Below are 25,495 nucleotides of genomic sequence, written 5' to 3' on the forward strand. Positions count from 1 at the left end.
GAATTTCTTGAAGAATCTTCATTTCTTACATCAAGCTGATAATAAAAATAAATTACAGTCATTTACCAATATATTTATATATTTATTTATAAACGGGAATTAAGAAAAGTCCCTTTAGTACACATAGTATGATTATAATTACAACATCAGCAAAAGACGCAGAATAAGATGCAGAAAAGAAGAAACCTCGAAATTACTACTTTACAAATTACAGTAAAGAACAGATAGATCGATCTAATGAAAACAGTAAGACAATAAACGTTCAAAAGAGCTAAGAAACATATGAAAAAAGTCCACGCAATGGGAGAATTTGTTCGCTAGTATACATGATTCAGGGGTTTGAATTTACTATAGAAAGTACAATGCAATTCTTCATAAAAAAATTAAATTGTTTCTAGCAAAGAGGTCTGGCCGGAATATGCAATTTTACGTGATCCAATAAGTCAGAGTAAATAATACGCCCACTAATCAATTTGAAGAGAAACAATAAGTTTAAGAAAGTTCTTCTGCTTTCCAATGTTACTAAATTATATATTACGCAATTACGCAATTGCCAATTTTACACAATAATTTATAAATAATTTTAAACTTTAAATTATTTGTTTATCCTTGTTTTCAAACATATATTGTCAAATAGCTTTGTTTTTTCGTATTCACTCGCTTCCTTTCTCGATTGTAGCCCACAAAGAGCACAATGATTACTTTTTGTGGAAGGAGAGACCCGCGACACGAAATCTACGATCTTCACGGCCACTGCGCAGAGGGTACAAATCTGAAAATCTTCCCGGCCGTTTGGCCAGAGTACGATGGTTCGAAGCGGCAGCTTCCGGTGCGCTTACCTGGCCGACCGGAAGCGACCCGTTCCCCCTGCCTCGCCCTTTGCGCTAGCGCGTCTCGTTTTATCGCGTCGCGCGAATCAGCGACGCGTTTCGGAGAGTTTCGGTTCGCGTATAATGAACCATATAATTATTTACTACTTAAGAAATGCTCGTAAATTTTTGTAATGATTGACAAATGTGCCGTTCAAAATAACACAATGGAAGATGACAGGCAATTCATTTCTATCGTTGTCTTCGCGTGAGAAGCGAAGAAACCTTTCTTTAAAGAAATTTATCTTGAGTCAATAAAACGATATCGTGATTTCCCGATCATAATATCTTAATTGTTATTTAATTAATCATAATTATTAAATAAATAATTAATTATTCTTTTCAATCCTAAAGCAAAATACAGATAATTATAAAAATCGAAGCGATAATTGAACTGTAATTATTAAACAAATACTTAATATGATTTTATTATTTCACAAATATATTACTATGAAAAAACGAAAAAATATAAGGATTTTAAAAAGTTGGTTTTTTTAAATTAAAGAATATAAATAAAAAATAAGCTCTAGCTTTCACTATTCTACTTTAGTTATATCAATCATGGATTTTAGTATCTTTCTCATTTTATCCTTAAATTAGTTTTCCTTTATTTCCATCTTTTCTCAGATATGTATCGCAGTATGTGTGGTTTGCAAAAATGTATATAAAGTATTATGTGTAAATGTATGTGTAAATGAGAATATCCGCAATAGGTATATACATATTAAAGTCGAGTCTGCGGATTCGTTAAATCTAGCATACTAACAGAATTCTTCTGCCATCTAGCAGCAGCCTCATAAAACATATCTTATCTTGAAATTTACTGCACAACCCTGTATGCAATGTTAAGGGGATCCTGCAGTGACTGGCGAACTTCCTCGATGTCGATAATGTCAACCTTTCTAATTTTGTTTTCCCTATATCTGTCTTTGTCTAACGAAATGACATCTGTCCTTTTTTCGATTGCTCGCCATCTTACGCAAGATCCGGCAACTACTGTTGCTGCTCTTCTTGTCATCCTGCATCCGTATTTGCATTACTAAAATAATTATTAGATGGATCTTTTTTTGTACGCATTGAATCTTACTTCTATTTACACGATATTATTCCTACATGTTTTCCCAAGGGTGGATGATAAACATTATGTACGTATAAACTGTAGAATTTTTGTTTTAAGCAAATATTGTCGTCAGGTGACAGCTGTGTATGTGCCCCAATAAGTAATATTTTTAATTTTTTGGTGCTTTTGATATAAAATCGCGTTTTCCACCCTAGATTTTTGTACGGACTTTAATTCTAGACCAAAAACTTGCAATTCTGTAAAGCCAATTAAAAGATCCATCGATTAACGATAATGTCGGTAAATCATACAGCTGCAGGATCCCCTTAATTGAAATTAATTCGCAATAATCAAAGAGAGTTAAATAAATTTCAGAATTTTTTTATTTTATGTTTGTTTAAATGTGTAGACGTTTAAATTATGTAAAGAATAACATTAAAATTAATCCTAATTTCATCGTCGAAGAATAAATTGCATAATCCGCAATTTCATTCGTTCGATCAATGTAATTTTATATATTTCGCGCATAAAAAACGCAATAAAATTTTAAATATTTTTTAAATTGTTGATAAAGAAGATCATCACGATACCAACTTCTTCTAAGCCGATAATATAGAATAGTGATGCGTACCGTCGATAACATACCTTTCCGATCAGACCGATCAACGCGATCTGCATTATCGGCAACAAAAAAACATCCACCGATCAAGCAGAGACACGAAGCGAAAGCAGAAGAAAAAAGAACAGCGAGTTCGGGTAAAAAGGAGCGAACGCTTCTCACGACTCACGACATTGTGGGATAGCATGTGGTACGCAGATGATTACATTCGTATGTTGAAATCCGGATCGCGATTCACCGGCGAGAAAGAAAGCAAGAGGCGCGCAATATTCCTCAAAAGCAATTCCCATATGCGCAACTTCCTGCAGACATCTCTTGTTTTTTTTTCTCTTTGCCTGTTATTCGTGATAACTTTTCCCACGAATGTAAAAGTCGCTTGGTTTCTTCGATCGAAAGAGAAGATCCGACTTAGCGTCGCGACTGATTAAACTGAGTATGATTGATGATCCTCTGGTGCTTTTTGAATCAAATTTAAAATTAACTGGAAGCAACGTGGTTTTATTATTTATTCCCATACCTTCTCGAGAAATTTTTGGAAATTTTTCTTGGAATAAAAATTAATTTAATGTTTGAATAATTTCCTAGCCATCGTCACATGAGCATCACCTTTAATAATATAATATGCAAAAGTATTTTCAGCAATTACAATTTTGGAAATTTCATTGCTATAACAAATGTTTCGAGCACTAATATTTCTTTTTAGCTGTTCTTTCAGCATCAATGGTTGAAAAGAGCATCTTTTTCTGCATCATCCCGCATAATTTGCTCCGCGGTGTCATTTAATCCCGTTGGGCGTTCAATCAATTACCGCGAAACCAGCAAGCCGAGGCGAAGACAAGCGCGTTTCTCTCTTTATCCATTTCGGGCTGAGTAAAGGGGGACAAGGCAAGGTTCCCCTGTACCGTGCCGATTTAATGTGTGACTGCCACGATGCCCCTTCTAGCGAGGGGAAAACGCGGGGTCTCTGACGCGGTACCGGGCCCCATACGCGACGCGGCTCTGCCCGATCGCAGGAAATCAAGTGATGCGCGATCGGGCGATTCGTCTCGAGTTCTTTCGCCCGCGTCCAGGCAGCCGTGACGGATCACGTTGTTCATTCATTCTCAGCCTCTTCCTATCTCTCCTCTTTTTCGCGTCGTCGTCCATTCATCTCTGGCTCGTTCTCATAGCCGGGGGTGGACAGTGTCACGCGAGATTTACGCGCAAGAAACGGAAAGTTGAGAATAATCGAATGAACAATTTCAGAAAAAAAGCTTATCTCTTGTCTTTCACGGAAAGATTTATTGAGAAACCGATTATTTTTTTCTTTCAAGCAAGATATCGCGTCAATAGCGGTCAATAGTGAAAAAATAACATAGATACATATACATAATAATTAAAGAGATGATACTTTGACTATAAATTTTATGTAAAATCTATTACAACACAAGTACAGATCACCGTGTGGTCGTCGTGTTTCCATTAAAAGGTCTCCTTGTTCTAACCACTTTCGCAAAGTAACGTAACAATTTATGTATGTGAGAATTACGTAGTATTAGATATGCTCGAAATATTCGGTCGCGATGTTGAGACAGTTTGTCAATGTCATTTCGAAACGCTTGAAAATTAAATCAATCATGAAAGCGTGAGACAGAAATGAAATGTCGTAAATTTGGACCAGCTTTCGTGAGACTTTCGAGCTACTCCGTTAAATTACGGTTAAATGCGTGAAATTAGATAACGAGGAGCTAGCAGTTCTTTTAGAATATACGGGCACCGGTATGCCGCATTGACTTAAGTAAATGTTACGTCGCGGAATGTCGTTTTAAATAAAAATAAAAAAACGTCATAAACATTTTTACTCTTAAATATGTATCATATATCATATAAATATATGGAGTTATTTATAATTAGTTATTTTAGGAAGAGTCTTATTCTAAAAAGTTTCTTGTCCTTCTATAGTGTGTCTTATACAGTTAAAAAAAAAATAAACATTTTTTTTATTATTTCGATTTTCTAAATAATTTACTTTATGGTGTCATTCGCGTATCTACGTGCTTTGATATATTAAGAAATAGACGTATTAACACATTTCCGTGCCGCGGAGGCGGATAATAACTCGCCTGTATATAAATTATACGATGTTATTACAAGACGCTCTTTTTTTTCCTCTTTCTCCTCTCGTAATAACATCATAATGACATTGCAGTAACGCGTAAAAATGAATCTTAGAATAAATATGAATCTTTTCACATACCTGAGAAAAGTACGACGGCAGAACGCAGCGTTGATCGTCAAGACGCGAACTCTGCACTCGCTCAAGTAACTCGAATAGATCCTGCGTCGTACTCTGCAACAGATATTTCAGAATACATTTTTCTTCACCTCCCCTTTTGCTTTCATTCGTAAAGCTACGCGATTAGTTGTCGCGAGTGTAAATCAATAATCATCAATACGTATAATGTATAATTGTACTAGCTTGGAAAGTATAATACTTAGAAACGTTCCATTAGCGTAGCCGACAATGCGTAACTTTATACCTTAACTTTCTCCGGATTGGCGCCTGATACGTCTTGCTTGTCATCTTCCACGGTGATGGGTCGCCGCGACTCGGACTCGCAGTATACGGGCTGCTCCAACTGCTGCCTCCTGAAAAATAAGCGAATCATATTAAACTTGATTTCATTTCTAATGATGATTAGCACCTTCAAGGTAATCCTAACGTATTAACTCGATTATTATTCCCCTGTTGCTTAATTTGATATATGTATATTTTTGTAATGTAATTTTATCGATTAATTATTTTTATCGATTGTTATTCCCACTATCTTAATAATTCTACTATAAATCATTATTATTTAGATACATTTAAACCAATATCTTTTGGGATTGGCCATATGACCTGTATATTTATTATTCCCTATATTTCGTATCGCAGGGCGCGGCACGAGACGACACATTGTCAATTTTTTTTTTCAAATTTCCGACGGTCAGCTTCCTGGTCGAGCTTATTTCCTGGAGTGCATAAGGTTAAACGCATAACGATGGAAAAATCCTGCGCGATTTCTTCGGCGGCACGAGAGATATTGGCCGTTTCGAGAACACGTTCTGTGCGCGCGATCCCATAAAGTAAAGTGCATCATTACCGGTTATATATTAAGAAATAGGTATATTAACATATTTCCGCGCCGCGTAATAACTCGCCTGTACGTAAGTTACACGATATTATTACAAGACACTCTCTCTTCATCTCTCTTTCTCTTCTCTGTGGCCCGTAATATTGGCCTGTGATATTGCGGTGACGCGTGAGTAAATCTTGAGAGTAAAGCACTTTGTGGTCCTTGATCTCGTGGATAGAGAAAACTTACGGTAAACAACGCACGATAAATACCGAAGGTAAAGTAAAATATTGTGAAGGACGCATGAAATGCATAATTTGCCCGCGTATCTCTATTTTTACATATATATAGGTATATTATTGCTCATAATTATGAGAACATCAAATATTTTATACTTTACTTTGATTCTCAAAGCTAAATAAATGTCTCATTGTTAACATAAATAACATTTTATTAGATTTTAGAATAATTAACGCTGTTTTTATTGTATATTGCTTGTAATTGTACGTATTCTAAAATATTATCAACGTTCATCGAACTATCCTTGATTCAATATTACATTATACATTATTATTTTATTTATTAAAATCTATACTTCCTACAAACAGAGAAGACATGTAGAGAAGAAATAATTACAAGAGACGTGGAATAAAATATCAGTAGAAACATTAATAAAATTAGTTCGACGAGTGCAAATTTGTATATCTAGTAATCAAAACAAAGGGTGCACATATTGATAAACATTACTTAAATAAGAATTAATAAATAAATTTTCTTCATAAATTAATTACGTCTATAAAAGCTTATCATATAAAATAATTTTCATCAATAAATATTATTTTTCCCAGGCGTAACCTTTTATTCTTTGAACTCTCGAAGCTGTTCGAATAAAATTATTAAGTAATGTATACAACAACAAAAAAAAGATATTTTTTGCCGATAATATTCCAGATATTATTAGTTGAAACAAATTAAACGGTTTGTTTTGCGATTTTTTGACGGAAAAACGACGCCGACCATCAATGTTATTAAATCAAGCACTAATGCTATAAGCATAACTAACAACAAACTGTAAACTTGTTATATTGGAAGAAAAAAGTGCGGTTAATGTCAAAAGCGGGTCGGTCCTACATTCCGAAATTTTATGTTAGAGATTTCTACGGTGATGAAAAGTCGCCGACTTAACGAACGACCTCTCTCAAGAGAAGGAAAAATGATTCCGGATTCATTAGAAAGTACCCGGTTGAAAGGCAGCGCGCAATTTCCTGAAATACTCTGAAATATAAATTCTAATAAGGTACCGGGGCCCTGTCGAATCGAGCCCCGAGTTACTACTCGGAATGCTCTTTTCTGCATAACTGCCAACTCTAACTGCACGAGGACGAGAATTTGCATCAGGAGCGTAGTCAGTTTCCTTTTCTTTTCTGCCGATGCGATGTAAAGAGAAACTCAGAACAGAAATATTATTTTTTAAAAAGTTTTCCTGTTATTAATCTAGTTCGGAGCGTCACATCAGATTAGTCAACAACTGAATCAGTAAAAAAATTGTTTCATATATAATTACTTTAAAGGCTTTAGTAAGTAAAAGTTCAAATCTGTTTCAGCATCAAAATGCCCGTATTATAATAAGGTCGACTCCTAATTTCCAATTTCATTGATGCGAAAAAAAATTGCTGTTCCTCAGATTTGACGGATTATCGGCAATCTCGTATGAACGTTGTTTAATGATATCGCTCGTCATACGAGTAACAGAAAAACAATTCATATCTTGATAAGACTAAAGAATGACCTCTATCAAGTAAGATTAACAGTAAAAGACTCGAACTACGCCACTGCGTTCATTCCAAATACTCGCTGACCAAAACGCAACAAGCGAGACCGAGGCGCAATAAGCGAGATAGCAATTATCCAGGCTCTGTGCCGCAAAGAAATAATCGCTTCGTATGATCGTATTTCTATCGCGCGCGGCGCGGCGCGGCGGAGAGAACTCGCCTCGCCAGAGGATCGAGAAAATCACGCACGAGACGTAAAGCGCGAACGGCTTTGGCTTTACGCCGCCGATTCGTCGGTCATTCTTTAAAATTCAAGGGCGAGCGGATCTACTGAAGCGTTAAACTGTTGAATAAATGGAGAGAATGCGCACGAAACGATGCATGACTACGTGCAATCTAATCAATCCAATTAAAATATCCGATTAATGAATATTTAAGTGAAAGATAAGTAAACGCGAAAAAATTCGAGCTGGAAAACAATCTTTCTGACGGACATTCTACAAGCTAAGTTAAAGTCGAAGATTGAGATAAATTTAGAGACCGGAACGATCTCCTGGGAACATCGTTTTAAGTCTTCGATAAGATCGCCTAATTCGGAATAGCCGCGTACGAAGTGAAAACGAAGCTGGGACGAGCCGAATCGAGAATGAGCGGTACATCTGGCGATAGCAGCTGTAGACTTTTTCGGACCGCAATGACGATAACGACGTCGTCTCTCGATCTCGGCGGTGACATCCTTTCCTTCGAGGCTCATTGCGTCGTCCTCGCTTAGCTCGAGAAAAAACAGAAAGAGATTGCCTCACAATCACAGTCCGGTATTCTAAATTCGCGAGAGATTCCCAGGTTAGCAATTACGCAAACGCAATAGAAATTACCTAAGAATCGTGATTTATAATATTTTACTTAATATAGTTTCCTTTAACAATTCACGCGCGATATTTATAATATTTCATAGTTTTTTATATTATCTCATTTTTTTAAATGTCATCTATAATCTATTTAGTGTTTTACTTCGTTCTACTGACAAGTGAAAAGTGTGTTCAAGAAGAAGTCGGATCGAATGTCAGTATTCACAAAATCGATGCAATTATAGTATCGATTTGGTGAGAGTTTGATGCGGCATGCAAATGCAATGAGACGAGAAATGACAGGGAATTGTTGCGGGTGACATTACGAAAGAGAAGTTTCGTGAAAGCGACGAGCCGGCAGTCTCGTCGTACTTCTGGTGAAAGAAATCGGTACACTTCTGAAGCAGTCCACGATCTTTCTTCCCGCGGCTGGCGTTATGTCGTGTTCGATAATTGCGCATTCGGCACACTCGGCCGAATGCCATAAAGGACCCACCGTTGCAAGTTGCGTCTCTAAACGTAACTCATATCTGCCATAACTTGGGTTTAGTGCCGGCCAAGAAAAAAAAAGGTAACAAAAGAAAAATTGATTTAAAAAAAGGGAAGAGAGTTTTAGACAATTCCTCTGTCTTAATGCATTGATTTGTTAAAAATATATATCATGTTCCTTTCGAAATAATATCTAGAAATGGCAGCATCGATCTAATCCAAGCATCAATCACCGAAGTTTCAAATAAGTTTTGACGCAACAATCGTGGTAGATTTAACGATCACAATTCAACTCGGTGCTTTTTCAGTTAACAACGATATTTGTTAACTCTCGACGGACAAGACAATCTCGTTGCAAGCGGCATTTATCGTTTGTATGTACCTATCAGTCGACAGCGCATTCCGTCGCAACTACCATTGTCGTTTCCCATTCCCAAGCCGATTATTACGCAAACGAGATCACCCGTTAACCGGTCTGCTGAAATAATAACGCGTAATTTCGCGGACATTTTTACTTCGCTCTGGTCTTTACACACCCATGTTATTCAAATGTTTTTTCTAATCAAGATAGCAAATTTTGTACAATATAAAAATAGCTAGAAATCTATAAGAAACAACGCTAACAATCAAAATAAGTAAAAATAATTTAAAGCACTTCAGTGAAAAGTTTCGCAAGCTAGAATTACCTCCGGTTTGAATTTTATCCAAAAAATCCAAAGTTTAAAATTCTCGTAGGTGTTGCGTTTATGAAAAAACGAGAGAGCTTACGTCATTCGGATCCAACGCGGAATTGCGCGCGTTTCCCATAGGATCGTATTTCTTCGTACCTCGTGGGTGCCATGGAATAATGGATGCGCCCAATTAAACGAGTTAATTTGATAAAACGCTCGAATGACGAGCTCGGACGAACCGAGAGCGACCGGACGCTCGTCGCAGGACGAACAAAGGAAAAATTAGCGCATGCCAGAATGAACGTCCTAATAATCACGTTCGTAATCCCGTAAGTACTAAGTACACTTACAAAGATTACGCTCCAAGAGTTTCACTCGTTTCCAACATCTATACTTTAAGAAACGTGTCTCTTTTAAAGGCTTATTTTTAGAGTGGAATTGACAATTTTATTCAAAATAATGGAAAAATATTTTTTGATATAGCGTTTAGCGAAATAACGTTTGATGAACAGTTACAAGATATGTATAAAAACAAGAAAAACATAGCATCATTTTTTTTAACATTTTTATTCAAATGTAGGCCACGGATAAAAATCGGAAACGTAGGCGTAACAACAGCGTGAAATGATATTCGTTTTAGCACCCCAACGTGTAAATACGAAGTTATATAAGATTTTTAATTTAAAAATGTTAACGAGATGCGTCGAGCAGTGAAACGTTCAAGATCGTTTATTTCAGTTTTATTAAATTGACAGCAATTTTGAAGTGACGCGCGACAGGTTCGCGATGTCACGAAATTCCTCATCCACGCCGTCCAGAGTGTCCCGACAGCCGAAAAACGATTAATATTCCGAGCCGTGGCCTCGCGCGTTTATGGAAAGCAAAACAAAAAAAAATGCGAACGATCAATTCGAGCGCGAGCCCAAGTGCACCCGCGAATGGAAAGTAACCGGACAAACGAGTTCCGCAGCAGACTCCGTGCCACTTGCGTGTTGCAAAATCAATTTTGCAATGTGCGCACAGAGTGACAGACAATCCAAAATCCCGTAGAAAACGATCAAAACTCCAGTGAGTTTTCGTAATTATATACCTGAAGAAACGTTAGCATAATAAAAAAAAAAAGATTTAACACATATTAAAATGTATATTATATTAATACAAATATATATAAAGTACTTCCGTAAAAATTTTCGTGATTATACAATTACTACTTTGTATGTACAATATTTAAAAAAATATACTTCCTGGACTGTTGTGAGTCAAATTAATATCAAATTTCATTCAAAGCGTTAATGAGAGTTTTAACTGGAATTAGACTAGTTATTGTTCTATTATTTTCGAAAACCTGATTTTGCTTATGTAAAAAATAGAAAAAAAATACAATCTCGTCAGAAATCACGTTTATTCATAGCTGATTGTCACAGTATTAAATTAAAAAATATATATTTTTTGTAAAGCTGAGAATCACCTGTCACGTGTATCTTGAAGAGCTGCATTTATTGAGACATGCTAGGCAAATAAAACGATCCGAGAATTCGCGCGATCGCCGCGACTCGATTACCGCTCGATAAATCGTGCCCAGGCCCAAGCAAGAATTTTATCTCGTGAAAGTTATCGCGCGGGGGCCGTCTTTATTTAGTAGATACAACGGGTTTATCACTTTCGACAAAAATGTGCAGACAACTAGAATGCAGGCGCGTACAAAGTAACGCGTGCGTGATTTGTATCTACGACTCTGTTCGTATTCAATAAATTAACGATAAGACATTACAATGTCCTATCTTTTTCAACACATCGACACGTAATTATGTAACTTGAGCAAGAATTGCCGGTCTGTATCTTTATCGAAATTACATTCCAAGTTTTATTGACGCGTGTTATATGTCAGTTGCGCGTATTATTTCATTTTATATTACATTTATTAAGTTTATAATAAATAATAAATAATAAATTGCATCAACTGCATTATATATGTGTAAATTAATGTTACATGTATAAATTAATTACATCATCGACTTTCGTAGGCTGATGACATTGGCATAGCTAACGCGCGTCGCGTGTATCTTCGTCGATTGATCGACGTGCACGCGTTTCTTAAACATTCCCTCTGAATTCCGTTACGTAATACGCTGGCCGTTCCATGGGTCAGGCCCGATCTATCCGATCGATACGTCGCTTCGATCGAATCCGACACAATAAATCTCAAAGAAATATCATCCGCCGGGCGCAACGATACTCTGTCCATTGGCTCGAGTTCTGACATACTTTATTTAGTACATAAATGTGATAAGATTACCAATTATAATTCTTTAATGATTTTTAATGATAACTGTTAAATAAATATTAATAACAATGATAATTGAACATGAATAACAATGTTTAAACATGCACCGTCCGAAATTTAATCCTTTCATTTATTTATTTAGTCTTCGGCGTCTCATCTCGTCGGGCGCACGTGATCAAATCGCCGCGCCGGGAGAAGAGCAAAAAATAAATATCGCTCGTTTTTTTTCGACAGCCTCGTCCGTCCGGTTTCACACTTTTCACGATGCGGAAAGGGTCCCGGAGATTGACGGACAGATGCGTCCAGGAAGAAGTCCTCGCGCGCAGTTTGTCACGCATGAATATGTTAATACATGTCACACACATATGCGCGCGTATACATCATTCTCACAGACATTCGTGATTGATGTGCAACGAAAATTTTTCCTCTTTGTTTCTACCCCTCCATGTCTATCTAGCTCCAAATGGCTATTCGGACCATCTTTTACTCCCTTGAAAAAGTATTTCTATCTCAACTTTCTTAGACTCTCTGTAAGTTATACGATTTAATTTTTTATTGATATTGCATTTATTCATTCTAAATTTACTCCTATTTTCTCAGTCATATAAAGGTTTTTTTTTATGGATCTCTTTCGAGCCCACTTCGAGGGTCAAATGTCGCATGCAGCAAAAAGGGTTGGACACGTGAGGGTACCCTTTGTATCGATGAGCAACTGGGCTGTGGAAATCCGATCTACGTGTACCTGTTTCTCGTGTAAACGCGGTGGATAATCCGATCGTCGTACAAGTACGACGAAGCTTCTAATGCGATTTAATCGAGAAAAGATAAAAACGATAATATGCGACATATGTAAAGCAATAAAATATAACTCAAGAAGGGAGAGTTCTTGCACTTGAAATATAATTATCATTAAAAGTAAAACTATTACATATTAAAAATAAACAAGCAATATTATATTATAAATTACAAATGTAAGAGATTTGTTGTGCCCGGGATGCACAAAAATAGTATTCTTACGATCGTTCGACAAGATATCTATATCACGTCGCACCTTCGTTCGCAAATATAGGTGCAAATATACAGAGGTTCCGTTTAGTTTATCTTGTCGAAAAATCATCGGAATTTTCTCTCTCTCCCCTAACTTTCGGCGACGACTTCATCACGGCGGCATGGAAATTCGACGAATCGATAAATCGGCGACGGCGATGCATCAACGTTGACATTGTCGGTCTATCGTGATTTATGATATGCCTATATTAGCGACACTGTCTCGCTTTTTTCTATCGTCGACCGATTTCCGAACGTCCAGGTGATCGTACGGTACGTCACCCCTCGATGAATAAATCGAATGACATGTGTGCCAGCGAACATAACTATACCGAGAATATTCGCTATGCGGTGATTATCATTTGTCAATCAAGCGGTTTTTTTATCCAACACAATCGAGACAGTAAATAGTCAAACGTTTATCTTTATAAATTGCGAAACAATATTTGCCGCTCGATTTTTATGCAATTGTTTGCATATGCATGTTGTATTTCAACATAATAAAAATGTCTAAGCGAATAAAATTAGGATGAAAGCTTTTTTAATCAAGATAATGAGATGTTCCGTCGAAATCTGAAATTGTTCTGCAAAATATTCCGATCTAAAGAGCGCCAGGTGTCCCGTTCACGTAGTTTTGTCACGCCCACGCGCTAGACTTCAAATGCAGCCTCACGGTGCAGAATACGTCCGATCGTAACGCAGAATTACCGCAGCCTTTTGCATCTAGTGGTATATGAGGCAAAGATCGAATAAGAAAAAGAGACATATTCCCGCCCAGTCTGGCGCGACCGTAATCCGAGACTTCCTTGTTTATTCGTATGGAGTTTCCGCGAAAGCAACGAAAGCATGTGGCGTAAAGCGTATGCAAGCAGGTTCAAATTGTTAAAACTCCTAAATTTTGAAATTATGAATGAAATACATATATCGTAAAATTATCTGAAATTAAAGCAGGTATCACATATTTTAATCAACTACTAATAGCGATATCAGTTGAATCACGTATTCTCGACGCCTCGCAAAATAACATTCTTTTTTCGATTCGGAAACAACATCTTCAGCATTACTTTCTTTCGAAACTGATAATGAGATACAGTCTCGGAAAACCGTCGTCGCTTTATTTATTTTCCCTGGAAAACGCGCATCACGAAAAGAAAACAATTAAACGAGGATTAATATTGTCGTTCGCGTGGCGTTATGTGTTTGGACAGAGGACCGAGAGGCAAGAGGGAGAGAGAGAAAAATAATAAACAGACTCCCTCGTAATTTCGGGGGTCTCGGGGTCCCGGGGCCCGGTTGCTCGAGGGGTTGACGACGAGACGTGATATATGCGTGGCAGCATATGTCGCGGCTATATGTATACGTTGACGGCTACCTCCGGTCTCTAACGTCGGAAAAATACGCGACACCCCGTAAGTGCACGAGTATGGGGAGATATGTCTCTCAGGGACGCAGCAGCAATAACCGGAAATAGATATTTCCGAGTACATCGGGTAAACAAGTGGCAATAATATTATAGTGCACATATCTTTTTATTTTTTTTCGCTTCGAGTACCTCGTCACAAAATTAAATACTTATTACTTTAATATGACTGCGTTATAATAATACTCCATTATGATGCATTAAATATGCATCATAATATATCTCTACATAAATTCACAATAAAATATATTGTTGGAATATATATTTTAAATCTAATATATCGTCAGATTACTAATAAATAATAGAGAAAGAGACAGGAAAACATGATAAATTAATTTGAAAGACAATTTGATTTCTACCCCCAAGCAAAGTCCCCATTTCGCTTCTAGATCCAGGGAGTCTGCCTATCTAGCGACACGCGCACTCGGACTAGTCCCTGCATTTGCACAGACCGTATTTCTCCTCTCATTACCATTATTATAAGCACTTCGGCATTGTGCATCGGGCATAATGCCGCTGCACCCTGGCGCGGCATCGCGCTGACATTTGCATCCCGACAAAGAGAGCATTCACGCCTCCTTTCTCTCTTCCTCGTCCTTCCTATCTCTCAATGGCAACCCTCGAAATTCTACACTCGAGAGAACACTCGCACTCGCTGCCGATTCACCGTGCTAAAGCGCCGCGGTGTAACGCATTATCACCGCCGCACACTCGAGATGCATTTATGCGCACGTGTTTCCCACCGTGTCGACGAACGAACGATCGACGCGATGTCGCGATGGCCGAAAAAATAACACAAAAGGAAGAATGTCTCCTTCAGCGGGGTTCTCGGAGTACTCGGAGCCGATTAGCCAGCCCATTAAACCCACTTTAGGCAATTTGTGATTCGCGAATTCAGAACCGGAATCCTATTTATAGTTTTACGAGCATCCCGCGTATTCCGTTCGGGAGACCAAAATCCATTCCATCTACAATTTCATATATTGCGTATTCCGATGGTGTATATACGTTGATTGTCAATGGATGTTCGCTGTATTCTGCACAGCACACAAAATCGCAAACGGATTCCTACCCCGTACTCTATCGCGAATAAAGGCGTTGCCCTTCAATCGAACATTTTCCTTTTCAAAAATCTGGAGATGCACGCGTTCGTGTATCCCATACTAAGTCATACTTCTATACTCGAGTTGAATCGCCCTCGTGGACAAGATCGAGCTCACGAGCAATGCTCCGGTTCGCCGACGAAGATACGACGCGGAGGTACGCAGGGATGCAAATCGGACGAATGAACGAACGCGAGAGTCGAATACAAATGCTGCACCAGCTCGTCGTAAACACAGGATCGTATTGCGATTGCGTGCGCGACCGCGGCAGCGCATAACGATATTTTACTAGGCGGCTTTTCGAAGCAGATGACATCCCCTATAACGAGGGCTAAGCGAGGACAGAGCGTGCAACACGCGGTGTGGATTACCTATCTTTGGTTGCCATCGAGATATGTGGGGGAGTGAGTCCGGCAAAACGCTCTTCGTATCCGTCACGTGCGTGAAAAAGCTCACTTCTCGGTCGAATTAACGTCAGACATGAGATTGATTGGCTTAGGTGAGATACCGGTGAGACACAAACGATATAACAATAGGATTAATCAGAGTCACGTGTTTCGTTTATCAGATGATTATCAGATGGTAATCAGATGGTTATCAAACTTTTAGTAAGTTTACAAGATTATTATATGTAGAATTTCATACAATACAATTTATTTATAGCATAATTTATAAAATTTTATGTAAAGTGGTTTAAAATATGTATATTGTATTTTTTATGCAAAATACGTTCATCAATGACAATAAATTTCTAATTACTTTTTTGTGATATATTCGTAACTGTAAAATAATTTTATTATTCTTCTATCTATTCTTCTTTTTTTTATTATAAATTAATGATAATTTTTCGTGCATAACATTAAAATCAATTTAATAATTAATCTTAATTAATTTCCTTTTATCTTAATCTCACATGCGACGGCGAATACCGAATTTCCGCACTCTCTCGACTTTTTCCTTCTTTAATTCTTTGGTATTCCTTAATTAGTTTTCCGGACCCATGCTGAATTTCGCTCGGTGTGATTCACGCAAACCTATTCGCGTGCGCGCGCCGTTTGTGGTGGTGGTCGCCCGCATCCACGCTTGGCCGATTTATTCAACGGTACGTCCATATGCCAACGGGATTAGAATTAGAGTACTTACATGTCGCACGCGTCCACAATATACGGTAATTTGCTTTGATGCCCGCTGACGTTTTAAGTGCGGTACGACCGCATCGACACGCTCCGATTTCGATCGAAGACGCGCGCCGCGCCGCGCCAATTCGTGATCGTGTAATGCCCGTGTAATTCGCGGTCATTTACGCTTTGCTTCCTATCCATATGGCGGATCGTTATACTGTTCCGTTAAGCCCCGAAACCTCGAATGTTCAATCCGTTGAACTCTCGAACGAATAATTCACCGGAGTGTGACACGCGCTTAATAAGAAAAATTATAGATTTGTTTCAATTGCTCTGGAATTGTTATAAGTTATCCGCGCGATTATGCGATAACAATAAGCCGATGAAGCCGGAACGTAACTATTCGGGAATAGCTGCCGATCGAAATCAAACGTGTAAATACCGTAATGCTGTCATGAATAATCGCGGAGAAATAATTCGATTCATAACCGGTCGCTGCTAAAATATCGCGTAAATAACGAAAGAATATCGTTAAATGAATATATCATCCATTTGTCTCTTCCTTTTTTCTTTCCTCCCGCGATCGCCGGTTGAAGATTAAATGCGCGCGTGGCGGCTGATGCTATCGGCCGACGCACATCGGTAAGCCCCCAACGCATCGCCCGTAAGTTTCTCGTTCCCCACCGTTGCGTCGCGGGCCCTGTGTGCAGTGGTTGCATAAACGAAGCTGGCTATCATTATACCGCCGCACGCATGCTTATTTCCACATAGTTTAGCCGGTAATTTTGAACTTTACGCGCTGTACGGATTTTCCACTCAAGTCGCGCACGCCGTCTATCTCGGTGTAAATCTTTCGGAATTCAATAACCAAATATTTCGCTAATTAAGCAGAGTATTTCCCTATTAGACACATTAACTGTTTTCACGGTCCAGATCGACTTTACAACGGTCTAGATCGACCTAAAGTATTCCGTTTCCGTTTTAGCATCTTATAAAAAGGCATATTTTTAATTTCTGAAGCTAATAAGATTGTGAAAAAAAGTCTCGGCAAGTTTTAAAATATATATATTACGGATCCGTATATCTTTCGCAGTAATTTAATCTTAACGTTCGTAGACTTTAATATACTTTTGAAAATATTTTAATATCTTAAAAATAAAAGCGGAAAATGCTTTGATAAAAAATTACACTCGCGAAAGCAAACTTCAGTGCTAGGTAATTAACTGACGCAAACTGTGTAAAAAATTTAATAAAATATAAAAAGATAGCATTAAATAACATTGAATTAATATTGAAATAAATTACGTACATAACAAAGATTACAACCGGATGATTTAATATTTTAGTTCAATTTATAACGCATTAAACAGTTTTGATAAAGAAATTAATAAAATAATAAAGTCATAAAACTCGCTTTGTTTAAAGCACTTGGTTTTGATACCGCAATTAAACCGTGCATTAATCTACAATAGCCATCGAGAGGATTAATTCGCGCAATTATATTTTTGATTGTTAGCAAAACAACAGACATTTAATGATAAAACGAACGTATTCGTGAAACAATACCAAACAATACCGTCGTCGAAGAGGATTTGTTTACTGGCTGCGCAAAATGCAGGATGAAAATTGATAAACGTGTTATGCGCGTTGTTGACATTTGACTCTAATTGATATTTGACTTCGTGTTGCAGTCGTGAACAAATAACGGGTAGTCCAACCGTTGCGTTGGTCGTTGGCGCGTTGCGAGATAAAACGCGAGTTCGAGAGCCACTCTCGGAACGAATTATCGGGATGGCAATAATCTCGGGGGTTGGGTCCAGCCAAAGTTCCAATGAATCGCGCCACCCTCCCATCCCTCGTCCATTCGTTACCCAGGCGCGCTTAAAAAGGGTGCGACCAGTTCTCTTCTTCTTCTGGTCCATTACGTAAGAACCAGACTTGTTCACTCTATACGTCTAACGCGCGTGTCCGGACTAAATTATAAATCATTCCAAGTTTTTTACGGAAACCATTGAAATCGATGGAGAGCTATTTATTTTCGCCTGAACAGGACACATCCACTACGAGCATACAAGAGAAATCATGAATTCGTGAAGATTTATGGAAAGTATTATCAATAAAAAATGATCTGTGTGACGCTTATAGTGCGCGACGAAGCGAAACAGAACGGAAACTACGAATGTCTTTAAGTGCGTTAACCTTCGAAGAATCTTATAAAACGTAAATAAAATTTCTAAATATGTGTATGCATATATTTTTGTTGGCTTTACAATTCTCCTCGTGCTCGACGTGACGATCGACGCGAGTATATAATACCACATCGAGCTGGGCAGCGGTCGAGACATAATTAAAGGGTAAGCAGAGGTAACACAAAAAAAAATGTAAAGTACCCCTGCGCGCGTGGAAGCGATAGAAACGTGGCCAAACCTCGCGCCCTGGGAGGGAAGGAAAAGCCCGTACATCTCGATGATGATCTCGAGAAGGGTGCGCATAGCACGGAATGGATGACGCATGACTCACAAAGTGCCCACTGTCCCGCACACCCCTCCGATTACCATTGTGGCGTACATATATATAATATATACGTATGCCATTCGAACCGTCCCCCGACATGGCCATTATGCCGGAGCTTCCACATGTGACGGAATTGCGGTTACGGCGTACGATTCCATTCAGACAGATTACGTGCTCGATAACATTTGGTGCAAACACGTCTCTCTCTCTTTCTCTTTCCATATTATGTACCGACATTGGTAATTGGATTGATTTAATAAAGCGTGTGCAGAAGGGAACAAGCGGCGCGTGTTGCTGCTCTATTATAGACTGCGGTAAAATTAACGTCATTATTACAAAAAAATTTCATGTAAAACTAATCAGAAAAATTGTGTTGAATCTTTGGAATATAATGCAAACGCATGTAAATTCTTTAGTCATTAATCGTTTTCCGAAAAAAAGAAAGATATGGATTAAAAAAAAAATAAAGATAAAATATAGTAAAGAATAATGTACGAATTCACAAGTTTTCCTTATATTTGTGTATATAACACAACGTTAAAATATTTCCTTCACTATTATTTTAATACTCTTTAAAAATATATACTTCAATTAAATTTATGATACGTACATTACAAAGTACAGAAATAAAAATATAATTCATATACATACCTATATATACCAAGTTATAAAAAAAATTTAATTCTCATTTTTCTATCTACCCATCTCTAATTCTATTTCCCATCTCCAAGTTAAAATTAAGGTAGATTGTGAAAAATATAAAAGAAGACAACATACGAATCACTGATATAAAATACTTCAAACTTTTTCAATGCAATTTGGGCAATTAAATGCATTCAATAAATCAATAATATCTTTCGTTTAATATTTCCTCAATTCTGGTATAATTGATATAACTATGAGAAGAGGCTGATGTTGATAAGCAATCTAGGGCCCTTAATTATCAAGCAAAGTTTCCATTGAAAAGTCAGACGTTTAACACCAGTGAATCACCAATTCCGCCGTCATTCCGCCGCATTCCGATGACGACGATGATCTTAAGACGAAGAACGTCTTGGGTCTCGTGCCGATTCTCGTACGCGTTTAAGACTCCCCCTTGCCCCTATCTGCCCTCATGCAGCATCAGAAGCCGACGCATGCTGCTCGCGCGAGATAAGGTCGCTCTGGCCTCTTAATTGCTCGTTTCCTGTCCAGAAGGCTCTTTTGCCTCGCCTCGGCTTCGTCTTTGACCCAAGTCTGCATCAACCTTCTAGACGTACAGAGCATTCTTGGTATCGAGAGAGCAGAGATGCTAAACGATAATATTGAAATATAGTTTCAATATTTACTATTTATTTCGATAGTTGAGCTCAAATAATAACTATATCGCCTAAAATTAATTTCCCTATGCGTCTATCTCTTCTTTCAGAAAAATTCACAAATGTGGCAGTAAAATTAAAAATTATTACAAATTTTCACATTGTGTATGTAAAATAAAAATACTACATTCTAATAACTTATAATTTTTAATATAGAATTATAAATTGAAGAAATTGATATAATTTTCCCTGAATATTATTTAGCTGTCAAAAAATTGAAGTTTATTGTATAATTAAGACTTCGGAGTTTTAATTCGCGAATTGGCTCGTTAATCCGTAAAATATCTTCGTGAACCGCCGCGAAATATTTTCCTAGCGATCGTGCAAATCCAATAAATCGTCGTTCCGTTCATACCCACCGTCCGTTGAGGACGGGGGAACTGTAGGGTTTGCGTAAATCGCAATTACGCTATCCTCGCGAAACCGGTTCGATCGCGTGCCAAAGCACGTACGACGAACTCTTGACACATTCGTGTCCATTCGCACGAAACATCGTACACGAAATCACGTCCGTAAACACAGATATCACGAAACGATGGACGATACGTTTTCGGTATAATCTCCAATTTCGTCCCCTTCCGCCCTCTCCCCTGCCCCGATGACCAGTCATCCAGTCATCACGGTTCCATCGGTTGTTCAGGACCGACAATCTACCCTCTCGATAGCCCTCTTCGAGCCAGGGGGTCGACGCTACCATCAATATAGAGATCTCTCGGTGGAGGATGATTTAGCGACCGTCTCATTTTGAGGGGGACACGCGTAATTTCGGACCCAACGTGGACGTAACTCGAGGTATTGAAATCCGCGTGCACATATGCGTGCGAATGCTTCTTCGAAGCGTGACGAAAGTTTGTCAGCGTAATAATTGCTGATCCTCGTGATAAAATTAACATGATATTGCAATACGTATTTTTATTATTATGATCTTCATACTGTATATACCGGACGATTTATAGCGTATTTATCCTTATCTTTATCTATCGGCTCGGAGTCATTACTTAATTATATCTATTGTTGCTTGTCAGAACGTCCAAATTAAGCCCGGCGTTTCATCATCCGAAGAACGAAGTTATTTCGAAAGATTTACGAAGTCACGATAAAACGTGATTAACGCGTATTATCTAAGTCTGAGGGTTATCAAGAAGCACTAGCTATCGAGTCACTTAAGCTTTAATATTAGAACCTTAAGATTTAATAAAGCGGAAGATGGGCGTCGGGCTAATGCGTCGTTTTTGTCGCTGCACGTAGAAATAAAATCGATATATCACGACAAACGTAGCGGGAAATGTTTCAATTATATCTTAACTGAAAGCTTAACTGAATCTATTTCAAAGATGTGCGATAAGTGTCTATATCTTTCCAAAAGAGACATAATTGCTTTATTTTGACATTTAAAATATCTTGGCTATTTGTCGAGATTATTTAAAACTGATATCGGTAATTAGCGATATAAATTATACATTTATCAACGATACTTATTTTTACTTGTGTACTTATTTTGCCTTTGTTTTATGTAACGATCAAATAACAATATAATGTGTGCATTGTAAGTTAAATATATGAGGATAAATCTTAATATAATTATCCAAATTTTATTTTTAAAATTTATTAACGTCATTTTCTTCAACATACTTGATCTAATGTTCTACAAATTTGTTTATATCATCAGAAAAATTGTTTTCGATTAATCTCTCAGCCATACGTGCACTATTCTTTCACATTTTGGTCAGTGGCAAATCGAATGCTTTCAAAACTGCATCTTTAAATGGATCAATTAGATAGTAAATACTCGTTCCTTCAAATTATTATCTGTTTGGTCCACTCAAAAGTATCTTGAAAGGTCATTATTGGCCAAAATGTAAAAAAAGTGATGCACGCGTGACTGAGAGATTAATCAAAAACATTCTTTTTTTCTGAGTGCATAAACAAGCTTATGGAGCTGTGATTGAAAAACGAAAGGACTATATCACGAAACGAGACGCTTGATTAAATTAAATATATGATCAAATTAGCATTTTTTTCACTCTTTCAAGAAATCTTAATCAATAATTGATTAATTTCTGTTTGACTTTCGAAGACCGAGACATTGTACCTCGCATACACTTTAACGCTTTAAAAGGCTGCGATAAATGAGTCATTTCCATAACATAGTGTCTCGCGACAGTAAAAAGAAAAGAGAAATCGTTGAGATTACATCGAGTCTAAAACTTCGCTCTCGGGCAATTTGCATAACGTTCTACCGACACGATAAGAAGCGGGTTACGAAGGTGGTCATTTTGTATCTGCGTTGTTGCATTTATGTCCCAGTTACTCTTTCGAGGATTTGTGGCTTTAATGAGAAGCATATCGCTGATGAACACGCGGCTATCTCCGCTTACTCTTACCTTTTCTTCTTTTCCGCACAAAGTGAGTAGATGCTACTAAACGAACCGCTTCGCGAACTAATTGCAAAGTTACACGCTCACAACGTGATGCGTGTAATGATTACTATCAATAATAATTATTAACAACTTTTCTGCCTTCGATAATTGCTCGTTATAGAAATTAGAAATAACCGTTAGAGAAATAGAATCAGCTTTTAAAACGTATATACATAAATACAAAATAAAAAATAGTTTGAGACGATATAGCAGACAGAAAAAACAAATTGAAATAAATACAGCTATGCTAATTAAAGGATATCCTGGATGCCGCGTTTAATTGCTCAGAATTTCTATCGCATCCTTGGAACTCAAGTAGCAAGTTTCTCCTCATTCCATTCGGCACTCGTTGAAATACAGTACAGACACTACAGAGGCGAGCACGCCCGCGTCCTTCTTAACTTTATTGCATCGCGGACGTTATCGGTATCGCGAGCGAGCATTCGCGGAAACGAGGAATAATGCATGGAAGTAGAATGGTCCATTGTGTAATAATAGCAACGATGATATCGTCGCGACCGCCGCGCCGCGCCGTTCCCGGAATCCGCTGTGTTGTTTGAGTATCAAGAGTTTCAAGTGCTGTCAAGCGTTCCCTTAAAGGTTGAGGGCTGAATCTAGACCAATCAAGAGCGCGAACGAACACGAATGAGCAACTTGCTTCAATGAGTGCGAATACTACCGTCGCGCCGCGCCGTCAGTATTCATTCAAGCAACTTGTTTGTGTTTATTCGCACTCCTTTGGTTTTGATCTGGATTCGCCTTTGAAGCAACGTGAAACTTAATACAGTACTAAGTATTAAATACAGTTAAAAAAAAATTAAAAAATATATATTTTATATATCTATAAAATATTATTTACTCTTCTTGGCTTCACGGTGTTAACTACTTTCCTTATTGCTTTTTGTATTCAAACAAGTAGTACGTATATCGCACAAAGTAATATGTGCGTATAGAATAAATTTAATACCGAGAATTCACTGATAAAGGTAATGTAAAAAATATCCTGAATATCCGTGAGTCGTAACCAATTTAACTGCGGTCTATGACAAGGCATTTTTCACGTTAATTAAAGGATTCGTGATGTGGCACATATTGCTTTTCACGTTTAACATCTTGCTCTTGATCCATCGATTTGTACCTATCGTGCTTAGTATTGCTTAGTATACCGGACGGGTGTTTCGTGAAAGGACTATCCTTCCAGCATCCATAAGTCACGTTTATAAGCCGCTGTGACTGGGCATTCATTTCCATAACTGTACTCGCCACTCCGGCGCGATGATCCGATAATTCTCCGAGCGAAACGTCGGCAAGGCATAAGAAACGGAAAAGATCGAGCGCATCAACCGTTATATAACGACATAATTTTTTCGCCAGGGAGTAAGGGCGTTTGTTCAATCGCAAATCTGCTGCCGCGATACATTCCGCGTAGTATATATTGTAAGAATATCGTTACACCGTGATTGAATGAGTCTTATTAGATGATTGGTCGCTTGAAGTACTGATGTGCGCCGTAGCGTTCTGCGCAAGAAGGAACGCCTGGATTGGCGGAAAGTGAGAAAGAACAGTGTGTGAAGTCAGTCGTTGTTGGACGCTAGTCACGTACGCGTCGTTGTGCAACTATAGAGTAATAAAAGTTACCTTGTTCCTTCAATATATAAAATATCGTCTTTCACCTACTATCATCCTTATCCTGACATCTCCCCGCGACACATATCGTGGTCAGTGCCATAAAATACGGTGCGTCGAAAAAGAACACACAAACATATAAATTTTACAATATTAACTATCTCCTCGGATATCTTTGCAGCAAACTATATGCGCTACTGCAAAGCGCTGCAAAGTTCTTTTCTACTTAGAATTAATATCCTATTATTTTCAATTGTATGTAAAATATGATGCATTATTTGTGTAGGAACATATTTGTATATTTTTTTCTTTTAATTTTTACAATATCTTTACTTTCTAATAAAAAATGATACCCAAATATACAAATTAAGATAGTAATTATAAAATATTAACGGTACTTATATAGTTATTTAAATGATCGTACAATTACGAGGAAGGTAAAATAACTATACGATTGAACTGATTACTTAAAAAACGTGAATAATTGTTGAATATCGAAATAATTAACGTAAAAGCGTTCATCTTTAGTGTATTTGGGAACTCTGTGAGATCAATTTCACGGTGCGATTAAAATAATTAAGATAGCGACAAATGAGCCGCTAATACGGCCCAGAACATTACTACTATATGGTCCGAGGGATGCGATACAGTACTTCGATTATTAGAAGGATCCCAGGAGAAGACGAGGAAGAGGCTAAAAAGAAAGGAAGAGAAGAGACGACGACACGCATGGACTGTGGCGTGGCAGTTGCAACATGCGCGGACGCGTACTTACAAGGAGGACAAGACGAAAGCAGAGGGAAGAGAAGAGTAGGAGCGAGACGATACAGGGGAGAGAAGAGAGCGGACAGTCAGAGATATCGCGAACACACAGTTACTTGTTCTCGACTTATGTGTTAATATACGGGGTGTTTCGTATCTACCTTGTTATCTTTGCTCAAAGAAACGTGGCGACAATTTTGAACAGAATTCTCTTTAGCAATAATTTACAGAGGTTCAGATATCCTGTCTTGAAAGCTTTCGATATATTATATTAATGTGATTCAGTTTTCAACTTTAATATCTCAATAATTAAGTTTCAACTGGAATAAGTATCGATCGATATATTAAATGAGAATGATAAAAATCTTAAATACATTTCTTTCAAAGACTCGGATTGCGTGAGAAATCAAATGA

The 25,495-nt window shown here is 37.8% G+C and overlaps 1 protein-coding gene across 10 annotated transcripts in view; it reads right to left on the reverse strand.

The window, feature by feature from the left end:
* Positions 1-25,495, reverse strand: part of LOC112458021 (rap1 GTPase-activating protein 1-like) — a 95,472-nt gene that overhangs the window by 36,068 nt on the left and 33,909 nt on the right. For all 10 annotated transcript variants that reach the window (XM_025021400.1, XM_025021409.1, XM_025021407.1 and 7 more), the window contains 2 exons: positions 5,068-5,176; positions 4,785-4,877 (listed from right to left, as the gene is read on the reverse strand). In XM_025021400.1, coding sequence (XP_024877168.1) covers positions 4,785-4,877; positions 5,068-5,176 — 202 coding nt within the window. The remainder of the gene's footprint in view (positions 1-4,784; positions 4,878-5,067; positions 5,177-25,495) is intronic.

This window comes from Temnothorax curvispinosus, unplaced genomic scaffold, assembly GCF_003070985.1.
Source record: "Temnothorax curvispinosus isolate PA1 unplaced genomic scaffold, ASM307098v1 QBEX01008615.1, whole genome shotgun sequence".
Taxonomy (NCBI): Eukaryota; Metazoa; Arthropoda; class Insecta; order Hymenoptera; family Formicidae; genus Temnothorax; species Temnothorax curvispinosus.